Source organism: Plodia interpunctella, chromosome 17 (genome assembly GCF_027563975.2).
Source record: "Plodia interpunctella isolate USDA-ARS_2022_Savannah chromosome 17, ilPloInte3.2, whole genome shotgun sequence".
Classification (NCBI taxonomy): Eukaryota; Metazoa; Arthropoda; class Insecta; order Lepidoptera; family Pyralidae; genus Plodia; species Plodia interpunctella.
The window spans coordinates 367,613-390,434 of NC_071310.1; the positions used below are offsets into that span (position 1 = coordinate 367,613).

Consider the following 22,822-nt stretch of genomic DNA (forward strand, 5'->3'; position numbering starts at 1 on the left):
TATGATGCTCAATGGTTGAGGAAGAAACCGGGAAATCGCACAGATTAATCCGATATTTTTCTATTTGATTCCCAGCAAAGATTTTAAAAAAGACGTGTGCTGGTAAACCGCATATTAATTAAAAATTATCTATTAGCTGTCTCTTTTCTTTAACATATTGTTACCAAGTGCGGAAACAAATGATTATTATGGGTTTTTGAAAATTAATATATTTTATTTATTTACAAGTATGATACAGTTAACGTATTAGACTGAATGAGGATCAGCGTGTTTCTCCTAACGACAAAATGAATTATTTCGGAAATTAGCAATTGAAAACTCATCAAAACACCAACTAAGTCAATTTATAACTATACCATTAAATTTTATGGTTGACTGGCAAAACCGTAATCTGACGTCCTAAATGAGCGACTAACGCGTCAAGGAGGACACGGCGAGATGCGTCTGTAGCGAATGTATGTACATGTTGTAGCTTGCGGCAAATGTTGACGCGGCAATTACTCATATCCGTACAGCGTCACATTGCTTCGTGCAGCACTTCACTGCTCACTTAGGACGTTGGTCAAACCTTCTGTGATACACAATTATAGTAGAATATACTTGTAATTGGTTATATTTATGAGAAATTCAGATATCGATCGTGTCCACTGAAATAAAAGAATATTAATATAATATTACTTAATAATTGCCGACGACGATGACCTAGTTCAGTGGTTCTAAACTTTCTCCGTGATTCACTTGCTTGCGGTGAAGGAAAACTTCCTCAGCCATCAGGAAATACGACTATGAAGAATGTATTTCCTCATAGCTTCTTGAAGGCAGTGGACAAGTGTATCAAAAATATTAAAAAACGCGTGAAAAAATGTATTTATAGTTTGCAACACAAAATTAGATTGTTGTTGAGAAACACTGTCCTAGTTCATCCCAGCGTGAAAGTAATCTCAATAAATATCAACTAGTAGCGGCCAGTCTGTTCTGGTATTTTCCGGAATGAACTGGTATTTTCTGGAATTTTGTAGCTGTATTAATTGGACCAGTTATCGAAACGTCTGCATCCGTCTTCGGGGAGTAGTTCCGGGTAATGGGCCCTTTTTTCAGCCCTTCTGGGTCGCTGAATTGATGTGTATTTGTTTTAAAAGGGCTTTTAATGGAGTGGGTTCTCTTTGATTTTGTCTTTTGCTTGTTTGCGAGCGACATTTATTGTTTATCATTAAATATGATTTGAAATATATAATTGGGATGTTCGTTTTTAGGTTTCCGTACACAAACTTGCCCGTACTTCGCTCGGGTACACAGACTTATACATAAAACTCAATGCAAAACCATAAAAAATGTTACTCCTCCTCTACTTCCTCTCTCCGTATATAATTTTATCAAAATCTGTTCAGTACTTTTCAAGTTTATTAATTACAAACAAAAACCAAAAATACATTATATATAATATAGGTATATAATATAGGCATGGATATGGATGGTATGGATGTATAGAATAATATGTAGACACAAATCGTATATATGTACAAATCTTCTGATTTGTACATATATTGATTTGTGTGCTCTGCATGAAATACACACAACACTGACAATAGTCAAATATATCAGTGATATTTATCACATCGATTTGGTAAATATTTGACAGGACAGAAGCTGAGTAATAAATTATAGATGATTTTTAAATATATGTGAATTTAAATATTTGTCTACATACATATTTGGTTACATCTAAAACAAATTCTAGGAATTAATCATTTTAATTAACTTTTCTAATTAAATTACTACACAAAGCAAATTAATTTTAATTTCAGCGATCTCATAATATTTTTTGGTATTTCCGTACACAAACTATTATTTACCTATTTATTTTTGATAACGTTAAATATTCACACATTTAAACATGTGGTTCCGCCCTAGAATAGGACCACTCCTTATCGTCCTGTGGATGTCGTACGAGGCGACTAAGGCATGAATTGCTTTCGCAGGATTACAGTACAATAGTATTTGAAGAATGAACTAACTACTAACTTATGTCCGCGGCTTTGTCCGCGTTTATTTCGTGTTCTTATTACTGTCTCGGAAACGTATCGCGATGAAACCTATGCCAGATTTTAAGTAACACTATCCGCTATACAACTGTGGAAGTAGCGCAGTTTTTGCGTGATGCGCGAATAAACATACAGACAGATTTAAAAATAAAGACCTCCCACAATTAATTTTACATAGTCCTCTTATTACATGTATAGATATGTACCTAATGCTACTTCTATTCTTAATAAAATATGACTATCTATCTACTGAACGTCCGTACATCCGCAACGTAGGTCCAAAGCTAACTTGCCATGCATGTTGTGTACTGAGACTGACATCGCGACTGCACCAGTCAAGCGAGCAGTGCTTCGCGGTCGCACGGCGTCGAGTTACGAGAGCCAGTCGAAACTGGTGTCCATTGCACGGGCTTATTGACACAGCTGTCTTGTTGCTCTAGGAGTGAAAGAGACACATATATGCCAGCTGTTTCTTCTCCGCTGCAGATTGTTAAAGTCAATCATTGAATCCATACTTACTAATATTATAAATGCGAAAGTCTGTCTGTTCCGGTTCCAAAGCTAACTATGATGAAATTTGGTATGCATATCGTGAAAGACCCCGTTCAAACTAGCTACTTTTTATTCAAAAATCAATCCCCAAATCATGGTATTTCATTTTTGAACGACACACGGCAAGCATAATCAGATGGTGCACCTAAGATCGGCTTCCAACGACGGAACTCAGATAATATTTTTTGTCACGCGTTGATTGAAATAAGATCTCGATAGTTAAATAAATAAATACATAATAAATATATTACGACAAATCAGACAGATTGAGCTAGCCACAAAGTAAGTTCGAGACTTGTGTTATGGGATACTAACTCAACGATACTATATTTTATAACATATACATATATAGATAAACATAAGAAAGTCCCGGGCCAATCAGAAAAAGATCATTTTCCATCATGACCCGACCGGGGATCGAACCCGGGACCTCTCGCTTCAGAGGCAAGCACTTTACCACTGCGCCACCGAGGTCGTCAAAAAAGTTTGAGTATAACAAAAGTTGGTAGCAGAAATGACACTTTTGAAAACAACTTCTAATATATCAATGCATTCTTATGATAAGCATGATCACATGGTGCACCTAGAATCGGTTTCCAACGAGGGAACTCCACAACGTTCATTCCACATTTTTTTTGTTATGCATTAATCTCAACAAGATCTCTCTAACAACAAAAAAGCTTGTGGCAAAAATGTTATTTTTGTTAACAACTTGTTTTCTTGTTGCAGCACCGATGGCGCACGTGCAAGGCGTGCTGGGCAAGAAGGCAGCCTTGCCTTGCGACGTCAAACCTCTGGCTGCGGACGACCTCGTGTCCATGGTGCTGTGGTTCAAGGAGAAGGGCGAGGGGCAGCCTATATACAGGTAACTGTTTACTCTACTAGTTGTTCGCCACGAATTTAGACCTCACGAACACAATACATTTTGATGAGTTTTTAAAAAATTGTGAATACTTCAAAAACGACTTAACGGATTTTGATGCCCCGCGAACTTAACAATTATATTGACAGCTCCAACATACTTTTTAAATTTTATCATAATTAGTATAACGGTTCGAAAGTTATCGTGTTACAAAGATATATATATATAAAATATTTTTATTTTTGCACTAAGTTGACTTCTAGACCTCGCTCGGTCAATTAACAATGTGGAATTTGCTATCAAGCACCTGTTATCCTACCCCCTGTCCAACACCTGTACCTAGGATGACCTAGTCACCGATGGCTGTAAAATGCGAATGCCGCGGAACTAAGCTTTTTAGATAGGCCATTAATATGAGCGTCTCATTGCAATTTGGAATCAAGGGTAATTCCTAAGAATTTGGTGTTTGTACAAAATCTAAGCTTTCTCCATTCAGAGTCACGTCGACGTGAGCCTGCCTAACATTGGGAAGTGTAAATTTAATGCATTGGGTTTTATTTGCATTCAGCATTAAGTTATTAAGAGAAAACCAATTCGATATGGTAGACGAAACACGATTTATATCATCAACATCTTCGCTATGGCTGTCTACTTTAAAGATTAATGACGTGTCATCAGCAAATAGCACGATGTCAGACTGCTTTTCTACCATGTATAGCAGATCATTGACGTAAATTAAGAAGAGAAAGGGTCCTAGAATTGAGCCTTGTGGTACGCCAATTTTTACATTACAACCATTTGATTTAACGTTATTAATATCAACAGTTTGTAACTTATCTTTTAAGTAAGAAGCTATTAGCTCAATTGATTTAGAATCAAAACCGTACTGACTAAGCTTTCGCAAAAGTACTTCATGATCGATACAATCAAATGCTTTAGAAAGATCACAAAATACTCCGATGGCATCCTGTGAGTTCTCCCACGCGTTGTAAATATGAGTTTTAACATATTAAAAACAATACCGTCTATGAGAAATAAAGTGCGGGCAAATTTTAAAGTCAAGTTCAGTTTAATTACGGGCTCAATTCCCGCAACAAATATCCTATTTCTGGACCTTCTCGAATAGGTGGTGCTTAATAAATTATTACCCCACTTGTCAGACGAGGGTCATATTCATAAGTTGCGGATAACCGCTTATCGATTTTCCGATATAGGCTCCATTAACCACAGCAAATAATTAAAGCTCGCAAATTATCGCTTTATTTATTCACCAACAAGTGGCCCGTCCCGAGTAAAAAACATAATAAATTTTATTTAAACTTTTCTCAGGAATTATACTATATGTTGGTGAGAGCCGCATGAAAATCCGTGCAGTTCAACAGTCAGACAGACGCGGCAGAGAACTTTGTTTTATAACTACGGCCTGTCCGACGGGTATATATCCGTGCGAAGTCGGGACAGGCCGCTAGTGTATATACACAATAACTTACACACCTAAACTTTCCTCAGGAATAAAACTATCTATTGGTGAAAACCGCATAAAAATCCGTGCAGTAGTTTTCGTGTTTATTGCGAACAGACAGATAGACGCGGCAGCGGATTTTATTTTGTTTTATATATTATGTAAGGATGAGAAAGGATAAAGATAAGGAAAATAAATTACGAAATTCAACCAAAGGGCTCGAAGCAAAGGTTCGTCATTGCGGTACAAGTTGATAATGCTGCCAGCTTTTTGGGAATGTCGCCTTGGGGTAATAACCTTGGTCGACATCAGCTGTGTCATTTGTATTCATTATTAGTTTAGTATAATTTAAGTTTAGGTTTTATTAAATTAGACATTTAAAATTTTCCACATTTAAATAATATAAATTAATGTCGAATTTCATTATCCGGGTGTATGCCCGGACTGGGCGTCCATTTTAATAGCTACTGAAAAGTGGAGTATTTCCCTTTATATTACCGTCACGTAGTAGTACATTCACGAATTCTGTGCTTTTATTTTGAAAATGTAATCCACAAAATGTAATACGATTCGTGCGAAATATTTATAATAAAATGTTAAATTCGAAAAATACAAACACAAAATCCAAGAAATGCTGGCTTGATGATTATTCATGCCAATGGCCTGATAAATAGGGATGCCAACGACCGTGCGAAGTGGAGACGAGGAGTAGGAAAGCGTACTTGGGCTTCGACGCTTAATGGCTGCGGAATACGTTCAGATGTAAGAGAGAGAGAGAGAAAAGAACAGGTGTACAATACCCATATTTTCCAACCGTTGTTGGGCTCATTGCTTAATGAGCCTGTGTCTATCCTTCGTGTACAAAAGCTAATTGAACCCTAGCTTAACAGTTCATTTCGTGGAATAATAAATCCCCTTGACATTTGATTGAGACTGGATATTTGATTATTAAAAAAGGTTTTCGAATCTTTTCCATTTCATTCAGAGTTCAGTCAAACACTTTTGCACGCAATCTGTGTAATTAGCACTTTGTATAAATAATATATATCTATATTTCCTGTAGACTCGCAGAATATAATATTATGAAACTACGCAATATCATACAGTATTACTACATAAATAAAGCATTAGGGAAAAGCCACACAGACCGATAGTTCTGTCAGAAAGTCATCTAGTATTTTGGTTCAGGGAATAAACACAGTAAAGTTATTAGGAAGTTTTCTTTGGCTCTGTGGGATGAGTTGGATCAGTCAGTTTTGACGTTGACTTTAACTGCCGACGTTTAGATAATAATATGTCGTTCTTTGCGTTTTTCTGCACAGGTTAATATTAACATCAATGATGACTGGTGCAATCAACTCTTGAAAGCCTTGAAAATACTGCAAACGTCTAAATTTCAAGAAAGAAAAATTGTTATCTTTTTCAACGCGAATAAATTGAAAAGTTTGGTTAAATATTGCACTTTTGACTTTTCTGGCAAACTGTGCGGTACCACACGCCATGTTATGTGTTCAATTATTTCAGAATAAAATGTTTGTTTTTTACAGTTACGACGTCCGCGGCCGGCTCGCCACGCAGCCTCGCCTCTGGTCCGCCGCGGCCGGGTTCGGGCCGCGGGCCTACTTCCGAGCCCTGTCCAGCCCCGCCGTGCTCTTCATAGACAGCGTGGCGGCCACTGACGCCGGCATGTACCGGTGTCGCGTCGACTTCGAGAATTCCCCTACTAGGAATTTGAAAATCAACTTCACAGTTATTAGTAAGTGGAAGAATTTATTATTCACTTGCCATTTCGGCTTTCCTCGGGTCATCTTTAACCGATTCAGTTGAAATTTTGTACTTGCTTTTAGTTTGGATGACAATGCATTATTATGATAAGCATGACCTGATGGTTCACGCGTTCGTGAGCTGGATTAGCCTAATGCAACCGTTTGTTGTTCCATAATAAATAAAATTAAAAATAATGATTGTTTGTGAATTGACATGTCGGTAGCGTTTGTGTTTATATTTGCAGCACATCATCAACTGTCATTAGTCTATGTAAAAAATATTTTTACTATAATACTTTGAGATTAATTTAAATATTTTAGCCACGTTGCAAGACTAGCGGCCTGTCCCGACACTTTCTGAAAAAAATATCATATTGTAATCTGACAAATAAATGAATGTTATCCCTGTACAACACTCATACAAAACTTATTTTAACGCTATATATTTGATATGATACATAAGACTATGTACAGACTATATACAGAGTCGATTGCACACAGTCAACTTTGAAGTTAACTTTAACCTGCGCATAAAAACGCAAAGTACGCCATTTTGTCTAAACGTTAGCGGCGCGCAGGTTAAAGTCAACGTCGAAATTGACTGGTGCAACTCAATCATAGGCTATCATATAGCGATTAAACAAGTCTTAAGAAAAATAAAGCTTAATGTTATTACATTGAAAGCAAGTTAGATTGTTTTGTCTCAGTCCAGCCCACTATGTTATGAGGGAGCTCCCACACTTCCTAAATTAACTTGCTTAATGATATTGTGGAGAAAATAATACTGTTATTTTCCTAACATTGTGTAGGTACATATTTAAGTTTCTATATTTTTATATTAGAAAAATACCCTAGAGAGAAACTGGTCGCTTTGGAACCACGACGTATTAGGATCTCAGTTATAATGGTCCAATAACATTTTGTAATTGTAAAAATTGCATTGGTAAAATTATATAGTTTTAATAATCAAACCGCCCGCAGTTCCGCCCACCGCTTTAGAGATGAAATTTCCAAAAATACCTTACTTAACAGATGTCTCTCAGTCACAATGTAATTTCTTGCCAAATTTCACCTTAATTGGCTTAGTACCTAGTTCTTGACAATTCGTGATGAGAGAATCGATATTTTCATTACTATATACATATATAGATCAGATCAGATATAAAATTTTGTATAGTAAATATCTACATATTAATAAATAAAGAAATTTGAATTAGAACGTTTCTACGACTACGGTGCCAATAAACCTATACACACATGGGCGATTGGGACTGTGGTTCCAATCGTCTAACAACCCGGACGAACTACGGCACGAACGTTTTTTGTCAGCCACAGACACGAACCGCTGCTCAATCGAAACGTTTTTCTAATTCGATAAAAGGGAAAAATATAGTCCGTTAGTTCACCACCCTTTGATCAAACCCGATATTACAAACGTGGAGACAAAAAGAAATGGTATATTTTTTATTACCCGTTTTCTGTGCGATTCAGGAAACTAATTTCGGTATATTATTGAGGAGAATGTAGGGTGCGCTTCTGAGCGCTAGGAAGCGCTCCGTTGTTATTTGATACATCGAGGAAACTGCTACAGCAGTTTTTTCGTTGTCTCATGTGAATCTGCCCTAGAATCACTACTTTATAGCCCAATAATTCACACGGAGAGTGGACGCGAGGCAAATATGCGGTTGTAATTAAAGCCAAATCTCACAAAGATTGAGAGTTCCTGGGAAATCCAGGGACTATGAGCGAAGCCTGTCCAACATTTTCGGCGGTGCTCCGCTTCCTATAGGAGCTGGGCTGGCTGGAATAATCAGCGGCTCAGTCTCCGCATGCAGAAAGGGCCCAGACAAGAGGCCTACCTGCGGAAAACAGTCCTCGTGAAGTTTATTTTTCACGTAGACCTCGGTCTAGCGTCTCAGAATGAAAGCGGAACACACATCGATCTAGTAGATAGTTTTTGAGTTCATTCGCTACAAACATACAAATATTACTCTTTTTTCTTTATTATTCTTTTTTACAATATTGGTGTATATAAATAGCGTAATTGTCACACATTTAGTAAATAAATGTAAAGAATATAAATTATAATATACTAGATGTTGCCTGGGGCTTCGCTCCCGTGGGAATTTTTAGATAAAATATAGTCTATAGTTATCTTGGACAATGTACCTTTCTAATGGTGAAAGAATTTTTTAATTTGGTTCGGTAGTTTCGGAGATTACCCTCCTCAAACATACAAACTCACAAACGCTTATCTCTTTATATGACAGTATAGATTGGATATAATAATTAAATAAGATTTTTTTTAAATAAAATATTTCTAATAACGCGTTCGAGAATTTTAGTTTATTTTATTCTACTTAAAACATGAAGCCCAATATTTTGTACATCATATTTGGTATTTAAATATTTTTAGACAGGTACTTCTATTTTAGATACTTTTTTAGATAGTGCTTAATTTAATCTCGGTGGACGTGCACCTTAATGGTCCATGGGAGCTGAGATTGAAAGCTTATTGGTAGCTGTATGGCCGTGCACCTTTTAATGAAATACAAACTCTCGTCCAGATGTTGAATAAACCGTGATTGGATTTTAACGAGAATCGATCAAAGTTTTATAGGTTTTTTCCAAACCAGTTAAAATTAATAATATATTGTTAGCATGATTTGATTCCGGAATTGTCCGAATGAACATTTCACGTAAAAAAAAATAAAACTTAAAATAAAAATGAACGTGAATATTTTACACGTGTTTTCAAGCTGATTCTTTGTAATACAATCAAAATTACAATATAAAACATAACATGGAATCATAAATTTTATTATACAAATAGTAAAAAAAATATTATTTGTATAGTAAAATGTATGATTCCACAAAAATAAATTTGAAATGAGCTTACAGCTATAAAATAATAATTCTTCCCAGCTAACAAAGTGTATAAAATATAACCGAAAACATCCGACTCAATAACGGCTACCTGAAGTGTCATCGTTCGCAGTTCACAATAGCTGTTGAGTTGTATAAGAGTTCTATAGCTGCTTACTCCTAAAATTATGGGGATAATAAAGCTGTGGCGTAGCTATCAGACTGCCCGCTCGGCTTACTCATGTTCAGGGTCAAGGCGTAGGCATCCGGACCGTGTCCAGCAAACGTCTTTTTTATGGGACACATACATAATTTCGATAAGCATTATTCTAATTTATTATTAGAATAGTCTAATATTATAATAAAATAGAATTAGTTAAGATGATACCCCAGATCTTCTTGTTCCATTGCCCACGTTTATGTACATTTCGAAAACCACGGATTGGAGAATGCTTCGTTTAAAACTTAAGTGACTTTGTGTTTTGTTTTTATTTCTATTTAGGGATGTCATGAATTGTACAAGTAAGCGTAAAGTAATTTTGAATCAGATGTACGCATAAACCTGTCAAGGCTTTTGTACATCTTTTATGTTATTTTAAGTTTTTTTTAATGGAAATATATAAAATAAAAATAAATAACTTATTTGTGTATATATAACATATTAGAAGTGGTAGTTATTGCTCAAAAGAACATATTGTTGTTATTATTTCCTATACGAAAATAGATAAAAGTAACAAGTATTAAAATATTTTTCGAGTTCCATAGTCAAATATTTGTGATTGCCTCAATTCAGGTACATCAACCATACGACAAAAATTTTTACACATATTTTACTCGCACTTAAAGTCGTCTTAAATAAAAAATAATAATCACTAGTTGGGTGGGCCCTAAATCTTTTTTGCGGAAGGGCATGCATACCTATTTACAGGTAATTAGCTACGTCACTGTAATACAGTTATTCAGCCTGTTTGGTATTCACTGGGTTGTTTCTGTTAAAAATTCATAATACAACCCGCGCCAAGACTCAAGACAAGGAGCGTTTTGGCAGAAATGCTTGAATTTAATCCCATTCATCGTACGTCAGATTTGGAAGCCAGCTGTAAATATTTAAACCGTATACATTTAAATGGGATCCAATATCGAAGCAATATTCTTTGAAAAATTTCTTGAAATATTTTTGAGCAAATATTTCATAGAATTTTCAAAAATTCTTAAAGAATTTTTGAAATCTTCCTGTTAGTGGGTAAGTCGCAACAGTCAACTTTGATGTTGACTTTAACCCGCGCCCCGCGGGCGTTTACGCAAAATGGCGTACTTTGCGTTTTTCTGCACAGGTTAAAGTTAACGTCAAAGTTCACGGTGCAACCCAATAAAATATAATACACTGTAATACTCCAGGAAAACTATTCCGCTACAGCTAACCTACTCCGTTTGTGTAACAGTGTGTATTTATCGGAAATAGTTATATTTAATATATATCTTTGTCTTATTTCAAGTTCTGTTCTCAGTGACAAAATTCACACTACAACACATTCAAAATTCTCAGTACTTATATGGAATTTAATGACAAACATGTAAGCAAACTATTATACTAAAAATATTAGTATTAGTGATAAATAGGATGGACATAGTAATTCCATTAAAATGTCTTCGTTGTCAAAACAAAACGAAAACAACAACTTTTCGTCCATTTTTTTTATGTTTTGACCAAGAGAAAATGAAAAAGAATCACTTACATTAATATGATCACTCTAACAAGCCAGCGGTCTAACAAGCTTAACACAAAAGTTCAAACAACTCGGATTTTTTCTCTAACGCCGCTGAAGTACATCGGCAGATTGCAAAGTCGCCAGAAAGGAAATAAATGGATTCCTGTCGACATAAAAATACTTTCACCGCGCTGTCCTTCCCTCCAAGACAATGTAAAACTTCATCAGACTTATTATTCTTTCGAATTAAATTCTCCGCGAGACAAGTAGAAGTCCTTAAAGATAAAATATTCTTTATTTTTGGTTTCAAGAGATGTGAAAAATCACCTTATTATGACTGTTCTTAACTCTCTGTTGAAAGAGTTTGTTTTAATATTTTTATTTTTGACATTATACTCTTGATTTGTGTCAATATGGTTGCGTAATGGATGGGTCTCTTTCATGTCAGCAAAATAGCTCAGAATTTTTGGTTTGGTTGATATCGAGTGTTACTTCATGTCGTCTAAAACCATTTGACACTCAGACACGATTTGGCCGTGCTGTAATAAAGGGCGTTTAGAAATAAACATACCTATAACTATGCTAGGAGGGTCTTTACCGGATCTATTGAAGTCAAAAACCATTTTGGGATAATTCGTATCATTAAGAATTTTCATCGACTATTATACACTCTATATATAAAACTTACGTATACTGTATAAATGCATGTTTAACGCTACGTCTTAGCCACCACTGCTTCAGTCAGAAGGTGTTATATATATATGAAACTAGCGGCCCAACCCAGCTATGGTTTGGTAAAACCATAATTACAATAAACACTTAAACTTTCCAGAGAAATAACACTATCTATTTCAACCGCATGAAAATCCGTTGCATAGTTTGAAAGGTCTAAGCATACAGACCGACAGTGTGGAGCGACTTTGTTTTTTAATATTTAGTGATGATATTTACCGAAATGGTTGCCACTACAAGCGTTAAAACGTTACAACTTAAATAAAAGCATTCAGTGTGCGTGATGATGGGAGCAGATAAGTTATATTACAATGACGAGAGGAAAATTTATGAATTATTTATGGCACTAACCCAGAAACACGAGTAACGAAACTCCGTGGAAACTCCGCTTTATTTCGTTACAACAATTCCCGTGTCGATTGTGTGCTTTTTATAAAGCCGTGTTTTATACACAATGAAATATTTTTTTTCTGGTCATTACAGAACAATAATTCAATTTATTAAGGAAACATTGGATCAGAAAGGCCAGTTTAAACACGATACTCCAACGGGAATGGTACTTTATGCACGTAAATATTTTTGATTTAATATTATAATTGGGTGTTTTTCGAGAACGTTTCGACCGCTTCGGTCGCGCTGTCAATACGAGTACAATTTTTCAAATTTTAACATAGACAAGAATTTGTTTTGCTCTCTGACTTAAATCTAAAAAAAACAATTAATTTATACCGTGGTAATGTCAGCATTACGAAATATTGATTTAGGTAATGATGCCTTCCTCAAAAAGATTGACGGATCGTAATGATAGCGCGGCCGCAGCGGACGAAACGCTCTGAGAACCACCCAATTTCTCATTCAACTGTACAAATCTAGATCTAGAAAGAATATTATGAATGAAATAAATAAATAAATAAATGTATTAGGACAAATCACGCAGATTGAGGTAGCCCCAAAGTAAGTTCGAGACTTGTGTTATGGGATACTAACTCAACGATAAACATCCAAGACCCGGGCCAATCAGAAATAGATCATTTTCTATCATGACCCGACCGGGGATCGAACCCAGGACCTCTTGGTTCAGGGGTAAGCACTTTACCACTGCGCCACCGAGGTCGTCAAATTAAGTGAAAAGTTATTATTAATATCATCTACTACATATTTATTGAGTTAGATACAAGCGAGTCCCAAATTCTTCAAGCAGTCTGGTCGAAAATGGCCGGGCGACAATTATTATAAAAATTTATAAACGTGAATGTTAGTTATTAAGTAAGTAAAAGCACATTATTATGTATATACAAAATGTTACATATATATGTACACAAAATGTTAGGCATATATATTTATATATACTAGATAAGTATACAATAGGCGGCCTATCGCAAATGAAATATTTTCCTGGCCAGGGAAATAAATATTAAAAAAAAAAAAACAAATTGTAACAACACCCTTTTTTCAGACAGTGGTGTAAAAATACGACGTTTACAAATTATCTGCTATGTTTTTCTGATCTCGACGACACAGATCGTCTAAGTACGAGTATAATAACCTGTCACTCTGGATTCAGCTCCGATCTCCATTAATCAGAATTTAGGAATTCCCTTTGTCTCGAACACTAGTCATTTTTAATTCTGTCACAAAACAAGAAGTGGCAGCCACTCGGTGCTTAGTAAATTTAGAAATTGATTAGCCACTCGATAAATGTACAAAATAGGTAAGGAAGGGTTTGTATCGATAAATTATGTAGGCTTCTCTTTATGTAGGTTATACTGGTTTGTTACACTATGGGTGAGTTACATCGTCAAATTTGAGGTTAACTTTAACCGGCGCGCTGCTGACGTTTAGACAAAAATGGCGTAACTTGTTTTTATGCGCATGTCAAATTTAACATCAAAGTTGACGATGCAACCCACCCTTATATTTTTGACATCCACGCGAAGGTGAGACAATAGCAAAGTCCAACGCGCACACTAGCGCCATCTATTTGTTTTGTTTATTACCGAAATAAAATAATGATCTTAACGTAATAGTTAAAGGATTTTATTAGACTATTAGAGCCTGGCTCGTTGCCACTCCGTTGCGATCCATTGTAATGCATAGGTTGACATTGATTTGCGTCAAAGTACACGAATCTCAAATATGCGTCGTCCGTCAACGGAGAACGTTTGTGTTTATCATTCGGTTGGTCGTAAAATTACAGCCGGATAATTAATAAATATAATTTTATTGTAAGGTTTAAGTTTGAGGCGTCACAGCCGATAGTGAAACAAAGGACGCGGTCAGATGAGAAAGAGAGAGGATAGTTACAGACAGGTCAAGGCGAGTAGGTCTGTAAAGGAAGTGCGCTTAAAAACACAAAGTTCGGTATCGTCCCTTCACTAGGCACGTGCGAGAAGGCCTTCAACTTTATGAACATCTTCTTTGTTATAAGCATAAATAAGTTACAAGAAAATGTCTAAAGGAACACGTTCTTATATGAAAAACGGATGCTTAATATAACTGTCTGAACTGATCTACATGTGAATGTTTGAATTGTTTGTTTGATTGAGTAACTTTTTCTATTAAAATGTGTTTGTTGCAAAGACTTTATTACATGAAAACCCAACAGAAATGGATAAAGCACTAGTATCGGCGGTCTTAAAATTTAGTACAGGAATAGAATAAAACTTGGATTAAAATAATTATTTTTTTAAATTTTTACGCTCTGGACCATCACCATCCACACTAAGCCTGTCGGTCAATCTATCTGTTCCGCTTTTACAGCTAAACTGTTGGACTGATTTTCATGAAATTTGGTATGCATGTAGTTAAAGCCCTCGTTTAAAAATAGGCTACTTTTCAAACCTCAAACGACTATTATGGGGTGTGAAAGTTTGTATGAAAATGATGTCTATTCTGCTTTCGTAGAGAAATTCACGCGGGTAAAAGCTAGTAACCACATAATTATATATTGGCGCTATCGCTTTAATAATATACAAGTAGTATGACATTATTATTGCCTACTTTTTATCCCAAAATTTCCAACTGTCACATTCACTGCTATCACCCAAAATTTAATCGAGCTACATGGATCTTTACGCAATGGTAATAGAGGCGAAGTTGCATCAATTTTGAGTTGTTGTGCTAATGACTCGGACAAGCATGTTTATAGTTATCGTCTTGATCAAATTAATTCAAGGCTGCAATTTTACGACCCATTGCCCTTTGGGTCCAACCAAACTTATTGATCGCATAGTTGTGGCTCCACGACGGACTGGAATGAAAGTGGGAGATTCGGGGTATTCCTCGCAGGGCACTTGTTTTGAGCGCACCCATCGAAGCGCACCAAAAAAGTGCGCTTAGAGGAATACTAAAAATATTAAAATTACATTCTTCGAAACGCACTTACGTTTAAAAATAAAATAAGGTAGAGCCATGGAGTAATACATTATATAGATTTTTTTCCACCCTTTGCGTGCGGTTCTAACAATAACTTTGGTGCGCTTCGACGGGTGCGACTAAAACAAGTGCGTTTCGAGGAATACCTCGGAGATTTATATCAAAGATAGCTATTTTTGGACCTCGATATAAGCAATATTACAAACTATTAGAAACAGTTTGTGATAGTGGTTTTGATCCATTTCATTCCTAATTTTACGAGCTTTTATTCAACTTGCAATGTATGCAAGTATGTATGTTCGGCTGGAATCTTGTAAATCTATTTTGAGTTGAGATCTCTCTGGTTTTAGTTAAACATTTCTCTACCGTGGAAGGTTGTACTAAACATTTTATTTATTTTTTGCAGCTCCACCAGAAAGGCCAGTAATAGTGGACACAAAGACGAGAGACCAGACGCGATTGCTGGAGCCCTACAAAGAAGGAGACACTATTGAAATCAGCTGTGAGGTGTCTGGTGGTGAGTTATCTACACTACCTCTTGAAGGAGGAACAAATAGGCCTTTTTACAGTATCTTTCTTAGCCATATATCATCATACCTTTCCTTTAAGAAGGAAGGAAGCATTTTTCTCTCTCATCTCTGCATGTTCGCGTTTGTTTTTGGGTTGTGACGCCACGAAACCAGCGTCAGCGTAAAATTAACCTTAAAATTTTGAGGATTGGGTTGTGATTTAGATTTTAGGAGCACAACGATGCGGCACCTGTGTCAATGTCAACCTTACATACAATACTATTGTTGCCTAGGTTATTAATCCTTTAGTCACCTAGTACGATATAAACGAGAGAATATGGAGTGGTCCAGGCCGGAGCCACAGGCAAGGAAGGAAGAAAGCATCTCTAACCTAAAATCATTTACAGTTTATTTCATAGAATAGTTTATTTATCTGTCTGGTAAGTTACGTCACTATTATCGTTAATAATATTTATATATTCTTGATTCTGAAGGTACTTCTATCGTTAGACTAGCCTATTTCATTTATAATATTTATTACAATGACCGGAGCCAAACTTGTTATTAGTTTAAAACTACGTTACCCGAGCACGAAACTTCACTCAAAATGGTTTAATAAACGCATAATGAATTTAAGTTCACACGATAAAATGCGAGTAAAAGAGCAAGCAAACGGTTTTTGTGTGGCATCTAGACTTGTGCCCATTAATTACTTTTTGTTTTCGTTTATATACCTAACATTAATTTAACTGCTCTGTTACTTTGTTTTGTTACACAAAAACATATAACTACATTGTTATATAAGTAATTATGTACACTTACTTTATCTAGTGTCGTTAATTGCACGTGATTTAGCGTGCCGATGGTCTGACAACTAGGGATGCCGATGATCATACGTGGAGACGAAAAAGTAGGAAAACGAACCCTGGGTTACGTCGCTCAACGGCTAAGGAAAAATCAGCGGCGCTCAGTTGAGAGAGTCTTAACATAGTATATTTCTAGGCCATATTTCAAACATCCCTGCTGATATGCTTTAATAAAAAAAAAAGACATTATTTGAATACCTTAATGCATTTTATTTTTCACCCAACAAATATCAAACACACATAACTATTAGTCAGTGTTTGGGATAAAAAACTGCATGATTTTTATCCCAAACATGATTTTCATCCCAAACATTATTTTTGGTTAACTTTGTCTTTTGATAATTAATCGAAATTTAGATTTCGACATCAACAACTGAATTTTAAACGGCAAATTCAATTCCTTTTTTTCGCTTCCATTATCGTATGAGATCAACAACACATTTGTTTCGTATACATTAGGGTCATTTGTTACATGGGAATAAAACTCAATCAAGATTGATTGTATAACACTACATCGTAAATTATTTATATAGACCCTAAGAATTCTGACAACCAATATCCATTATACTCCTGTATGTATATCAATTGACTCCAGTTTCGTAAACCAAATACTTTAGTCAACCGGTAGTTAAGCTGCATGGAATTCTATGCTACGGCAGTAGCGGCGAATTTGTAATGATTTCGGATAGCTTGATGTGCTGTCGACTGTACAGCGCTCCCATTTCTGAGTCGCATTTATCGGATGAGTCGAAAAGCTGCCAAATCGCTCGTAAAAATACTATTTTGATGCCTAATTAGGCTTTCGAGCTTACTAAGCCAATCGCATAATTGGGAAGGATTTGATGTTTTAAATGGAACAGAAGAATTTTCTTCGGATGAGTTTCCAATTTCTCATCTAATGTGTTTATAATGTTTATACTGGTATTAGATTTTATTCAAGTCGCCTAAAGCGTGACTTGACTTTTACGACTAACTACTGATATTTGGTTGCAATTAGTTTAATAAATACTAGTGAGTTTGACTGTCAACCAGTGAGCAGGTATCCTCACGATGTTTTATGAATATTATGAATATTACTATACGTGAGTCAGATTGCATACAAACTCATGTTTCAAATATGAGCCATCCCTCCTTCCTCTTGGATCCACCGTCTTGATCCATATAAGTGTTGTTATGAATGGACTGTAACAAAACCGACTCTAACTAACGACAACGAAAATATTTGGAATAATAATAGTTTTTGGACACTTTTGCCCCCCGTAGCCCCAATCAGTCTGGTTTGTTTTTGCAAGAATTGAGCCCTGAGGGCATTCTCACTCGCACAGGCAAGTTCTACTTATGAGAGCGACGAAGACAAATAATGTATAGTGAATAATAACGTTGCAACATTGTAAAATATGGCAAACTTTCCAACTCCGCTATCGGCAACCCTTCAATTCCCAAATGAGTAAACAACAATGTGACGTAAAGTGGAAGACACATTTATCTACCAGTGAACGGGAATACGGTACAACAGATGATTGATTATATCATACATTAGCTGTTGCTCGTGACTGTGCTCGCGTCACAAAGTAACCTATATCACAATTATAAATACTTTAAGTTGTCGCATTATACAGATTAATATATATGTACAGATATATATATTTAAGTATGTATGTCATCAATTTACTCTAGTTAATGAAAGCATCTTCGTTGTGATGTTTTCCTTCTTCTTTAATTTTCCGATTGGTATATGTACTTATTTCTTTCTGACGGTTGATTGCCACAAAGCCTTTATAGGTAATTCCGCCGCTGCATTTATTGTTATGTATTTTGTTTCTATATATGTGTTTTTATATGCAAGCTATCTCAAACAAACAGTTTATTTACCCAGGTGATCCAAAGCCTCGCGTGATATGGTACCTAGAGAACACAGTACTCGACGATTCATACTCCTTGCGTTCGGACGGCGTCACCGCCAATAACCTGACCTTCCCCAACGTTGGGCGACAGCACCTCAACGCGAGGCTGGTCTGCCAGGCTTCTAACACCAACCTGGCGCCGCCGGAGACCAAGCTCATCATCCTTGACTTATATTGTAAGTAATTTGTGAAGTATTGTTAGAAAGATAATCTTCATGGCACAGTGATTCGTCCGCGCGCTTGGCCAGCGATAGTTCCAGTTTAGATACTTTCGCATATATGGTACATAGTCATTGTATGGGTAACTAAAAATGTATGTGATGTTGCCAGCAATTTCCTTTACATTGGCGACCCATCTAGCTTTGTTTCGTATAACACCAACATAATAGAAATAAAATTATTATCTCTGAAAATATCATTGTTAACATTCTACACTATGAAACCTACTCGTAAGACATCGACGGGAAGATATGGAGTAGTCTACTCAGATCTTGCCGGTTCACTGCTAATTTCTTTTTCATACCACCAAAAGACTGGCTGGAAAAATTGCTTTTGCGACATAGTTGTAACTTTTGTTTCTTTTCTAAATGGTGAGTTTATCTATGTAATTTTTCCAACAAACAATCCAGGAACACATTCTACTAAAGCAGTTTGTTGCAGTAAGGCCACTGACGGTGGAGATCCTGGACAAGAATGTCCAATTGTCGGCAGACAGGAGTTATGAGATCGAGTGCAAGACCACGGGATCGAAACCCGAGGCGCAGGTCACGTGGTGGAAGAATGATAGACCAGTGAAGAGGGGTGTCAAGAATGTGAGTAACTTAAGTTTTCCATTGAATTGATCAAACAGCACGGTCACGCACTGACAAGCCATCAGCAATAAAAAGGACCAAATGATGTAGTGTTTTCTTTTAAATTAGGTAATGTCGAAACAAAAAAATGCTTTTTTTCTCAAGATTCTTTCAAGATATAACTGGGCCACCTTTATTTTCTTCTCAGCGTATGGATTCGGCGAAATTTGTGAGAAAGTGATTTAAATAAAAATGAAATAAAAATGTTATTTGTTCATGGAATAGCACATAATCGTTGTTATGCTAAAATTGTTATCGAAGCGTGGCCCGGAAATACAATATTATAATGTAAGGAAGTGATACCACGGTTAAACATATACTATTTACATTAGAATTTAACATGTAAGTTTATCGTCAACTAACTAAGAGTTCAAATATAATGGTTTCGTTATTCCTTTCAAGGTACAGAACCCTATAAGTATCGTCCTCTATTAACACTAAAGTTTTAATTGCAAAAGTCTTCATCTCATTACGAAAAGTCCTTAAAACACTTTGCTATCTACAACAGCTACAACAAATCCTTTTAAACCTGAAATATTACTTTCGTTTACTTTACCATCTTTATAAAGAACCATAAGATTTTGCGAGTTTATCTTTTTTGTGTAGACAAATTTTTGAAAAGTTTTCTTTAACTTAGTTATCTTTATTTATTAATGTTTCTAAAAATATTATTCAAGCTTTCGTAGCCAATAGAGATAATACACAAATGGCACAAAAATATTTTCAAATTATTGACAAATCATGTTTGATAATGCGTGTTAAAATTGTTTCATAAATAATTGATATTTCTATGGCCAAAATAAAAAGTCAATATCTTGACTCTCTCGCGTTTTCCCGGTTCCGTCCTCAGCCGTAGAATCGAAGCCCAGTGACCGCTTGCTTCCTTTTTATCCCCACTTCGCATGGTCAACGGCGTTCCTAGTCGTCAGACCATTGAATTTGGTACGCACATTATCTTTGGCCAAATCAAGCAGCATTTTTGTATTTGCCCCTTCTGCCAAGGCTACTAAGAAACAGCATATCCAGGCATTTGTTCTCAATGTAACTTGACGGTTTAGGAGAAACATGACCATACCAGCACAGGTGGCACTCCCAGAGTTTGTCTGCTATGTCACCGACGTGCAAGCTGTTGCGAATCGAATCGAAGTCAAAATATTGACTAACCATAAGACGATTCTTAGAAAATAAAAGAGGAAGTTATTCTCCATACAGATATGGGTTCAGAATTTAATACGTCCGTGTAGAAAGCGGTCAGTTGAGTGACATTTCCTGCAATAACCGTCCTCCTTCGTCCAGCTCCCGCGGGCGTCACGCGGCTGGAATATTTTGCGTTAGCGGCGTGACCGTTTGAATTACCACGACGAATCTTGGACTATTTTCTATTTAGTTACGCTATTTCTTTAAGCTTAACCCGTAGCCTACTCATCGGTAGAGTTGAAGCTCGATTTCTGCTAATTTATCGCCTGTAAGAAGAATCTCCTATTCGTAGCCCAACTCCTCACATTCTACTATCCATTAGAAGAGAAGAAGCTGGTACATGCTCTATCAAACCCGCATGCCAAACTTTAATATCGGCTAATAAAATCACTATGGGAAACGAGTAGATAACAACCATTTCAAATGTTTCACCTCATTTTCGGATCAAAATCGGAGTGCGAATGTATTTGCTTCGACGAATTGTAATGCGGGGCGCCCGGACCCGGACACGGATGCATTTCGTGTGAATTATATGCATATGCACGTTCGTGAACTGATCACAAAAGATTTCGTGGGAAACTGTGCGAATACATTCGATTAAAATTACAGTACATTTTCCACAGAGATACCCGAACTTCATTATAATAACAAACACGATAATAGTACTTTATATTGACTAGCTGTGCCCCGGCGGTTCACTCCCGTGGGAATTTCGGGATAAAAAGTACCCTATGTGTTATTCCAGGTTATATTCTACTCGTGTCCCAAATTTCATAACAATCGGTTTAGTAGATTTTGCGTGAAAGAGTAACAAACAAACAAACATACATACATACACACATCCTCACAAACTTTGTATAACTAATACGACATTTTTAAAGTGAGACATTTGAAATTTTATATATATTCCTTACATATTATAAAAAAAAGTTCTTTCCGCGTCTGTCTGTCTGATTCTGTGTGATTCCTGAAGAAGGTTTTGGTGTATAAATTGTTATGGTTTTTACCCGAGCGAAGCCAGAATGAGCCGCTAGTATATCTATGTATCCGTAATATTATAAAATTGTAACTATAAACTTTGCCAGCTCCAATACGACACGGCGTAAATTTGTGTAAACCAAGAAATATGTCCATAAGTATGTGTCTGGAAAACTCACGCAGGCGAAGCCGCAGTCAAAAACCAGTAATATATAAACCTGTTCAAAATTTTTCCGAAATTCATAGATTTTATCGAATATAGGCCTCGAAAAATTGTTATCATGCGTTTGTCGTGTTAGCTTACAATGTCGAAAATAATAGGTTCTATATCATAAACGGTAAAGCTCAATAAAGCTTGATGTTGTAAGCTAGCACGTAGCTTTAGTACAGCATCGTCTCAAAGATTTTGTAACAATTTTTCAGAAAGTGTTCTTAATCCTTTTTTAGTTTGATTTTCCGCCTTACTTATTTTTTTTACGATATTGGCATATATGATATAAGAATTGAGGTTTTGTGAACCGCTTGTCTCTGTCATAAGAGCGGTTATTACTCAGTGTAAAAAGTCCACATCATTAGAATCAATATGAGCTCGGCCTAAAATTATTCCATTATTCATGGACATAATTATCAGAAGGCACGAGGCTCGTAACGAGCATCTGTTATTACAAATTTAATTAAGAAATCTGAACACTGAACCGCGCACATTACAATAATACGTCATTCTATTTGTTATTGTACTATATGTGTTTGGTCTTGGGCGGTCGGCTTTTGTTTATCAAATTAAATTTTTATTTTTTCAAAGCTGTGTTGTATAAAAATAATGTAAAACAATATGCTGAGCTGTATTATTATATAATATATTTCATAAAAATCCGTCAGGTTCATATAATTTTGATATTAATTGAATGATAAAATTAAAATCAAATCATTTATTCAGAAATATGGCCTTCACAGGCACTTTTTCACGTCATATTCTATATTAAATGATATTTACCAAAGCTACAAACTACTAGAAATGTAAAACATCAGACAACTTGATGAGATATGAAGAAAATTGCTGGCAACAACCTGGATGAGGAAGGCCCGGGACAGAGATGGCTGGCGGAGACAGAAGGGGCCATTACTGTAAGATTCTTCGAGGTTGGCTTCAAC

General features: G+C 36.0%; 1 protein-coding gene and 1 non-coding gene across 2 annotated transcripts in view; one reads left to right on the plus strand and one right to left on the minus strand.

Annotated features, from left to right (window-relative positions):
• The window catches only part of LOC128677358 (protein turtle-like), a 57,190-nt gene that overhangs the window by 19,487 nt on the left and 14,881 nt on the right, over positions 1–22,822 (plus strand). Inside the window, exons 2-6 of the mRNA XM_053758130.2 lie at positions 3,324–3,459; positions 6,466–6,674; positions 15,772–15,882; positions 18,617–18,820; positions 19,305–19,456. Of these exons, the coding sequence (XP_053614105.1) occupies positions 3,324–3,459; positions 6,466–6,674; positions 15,772–15,882; positions 18,617–18,820; positions 19,305–19,456 (812 nt within the window). The remainder of the gene's footprint in view (positions 1–3,323; positions 3,460–6,465; positions 6,675–15,771; positions 15,883–18,616; positions 18,821–19,304; positions 19,457–22,822) is intronic.
• TRNAQ-CUG (transfer RNA glutamine (anticodon CUG)) lies at positions 2,997–3,069 on the minus strand. Its single transcript has one exon. It is a non-coding gene; the product is annotated as a tRNA-Gln (tRNA).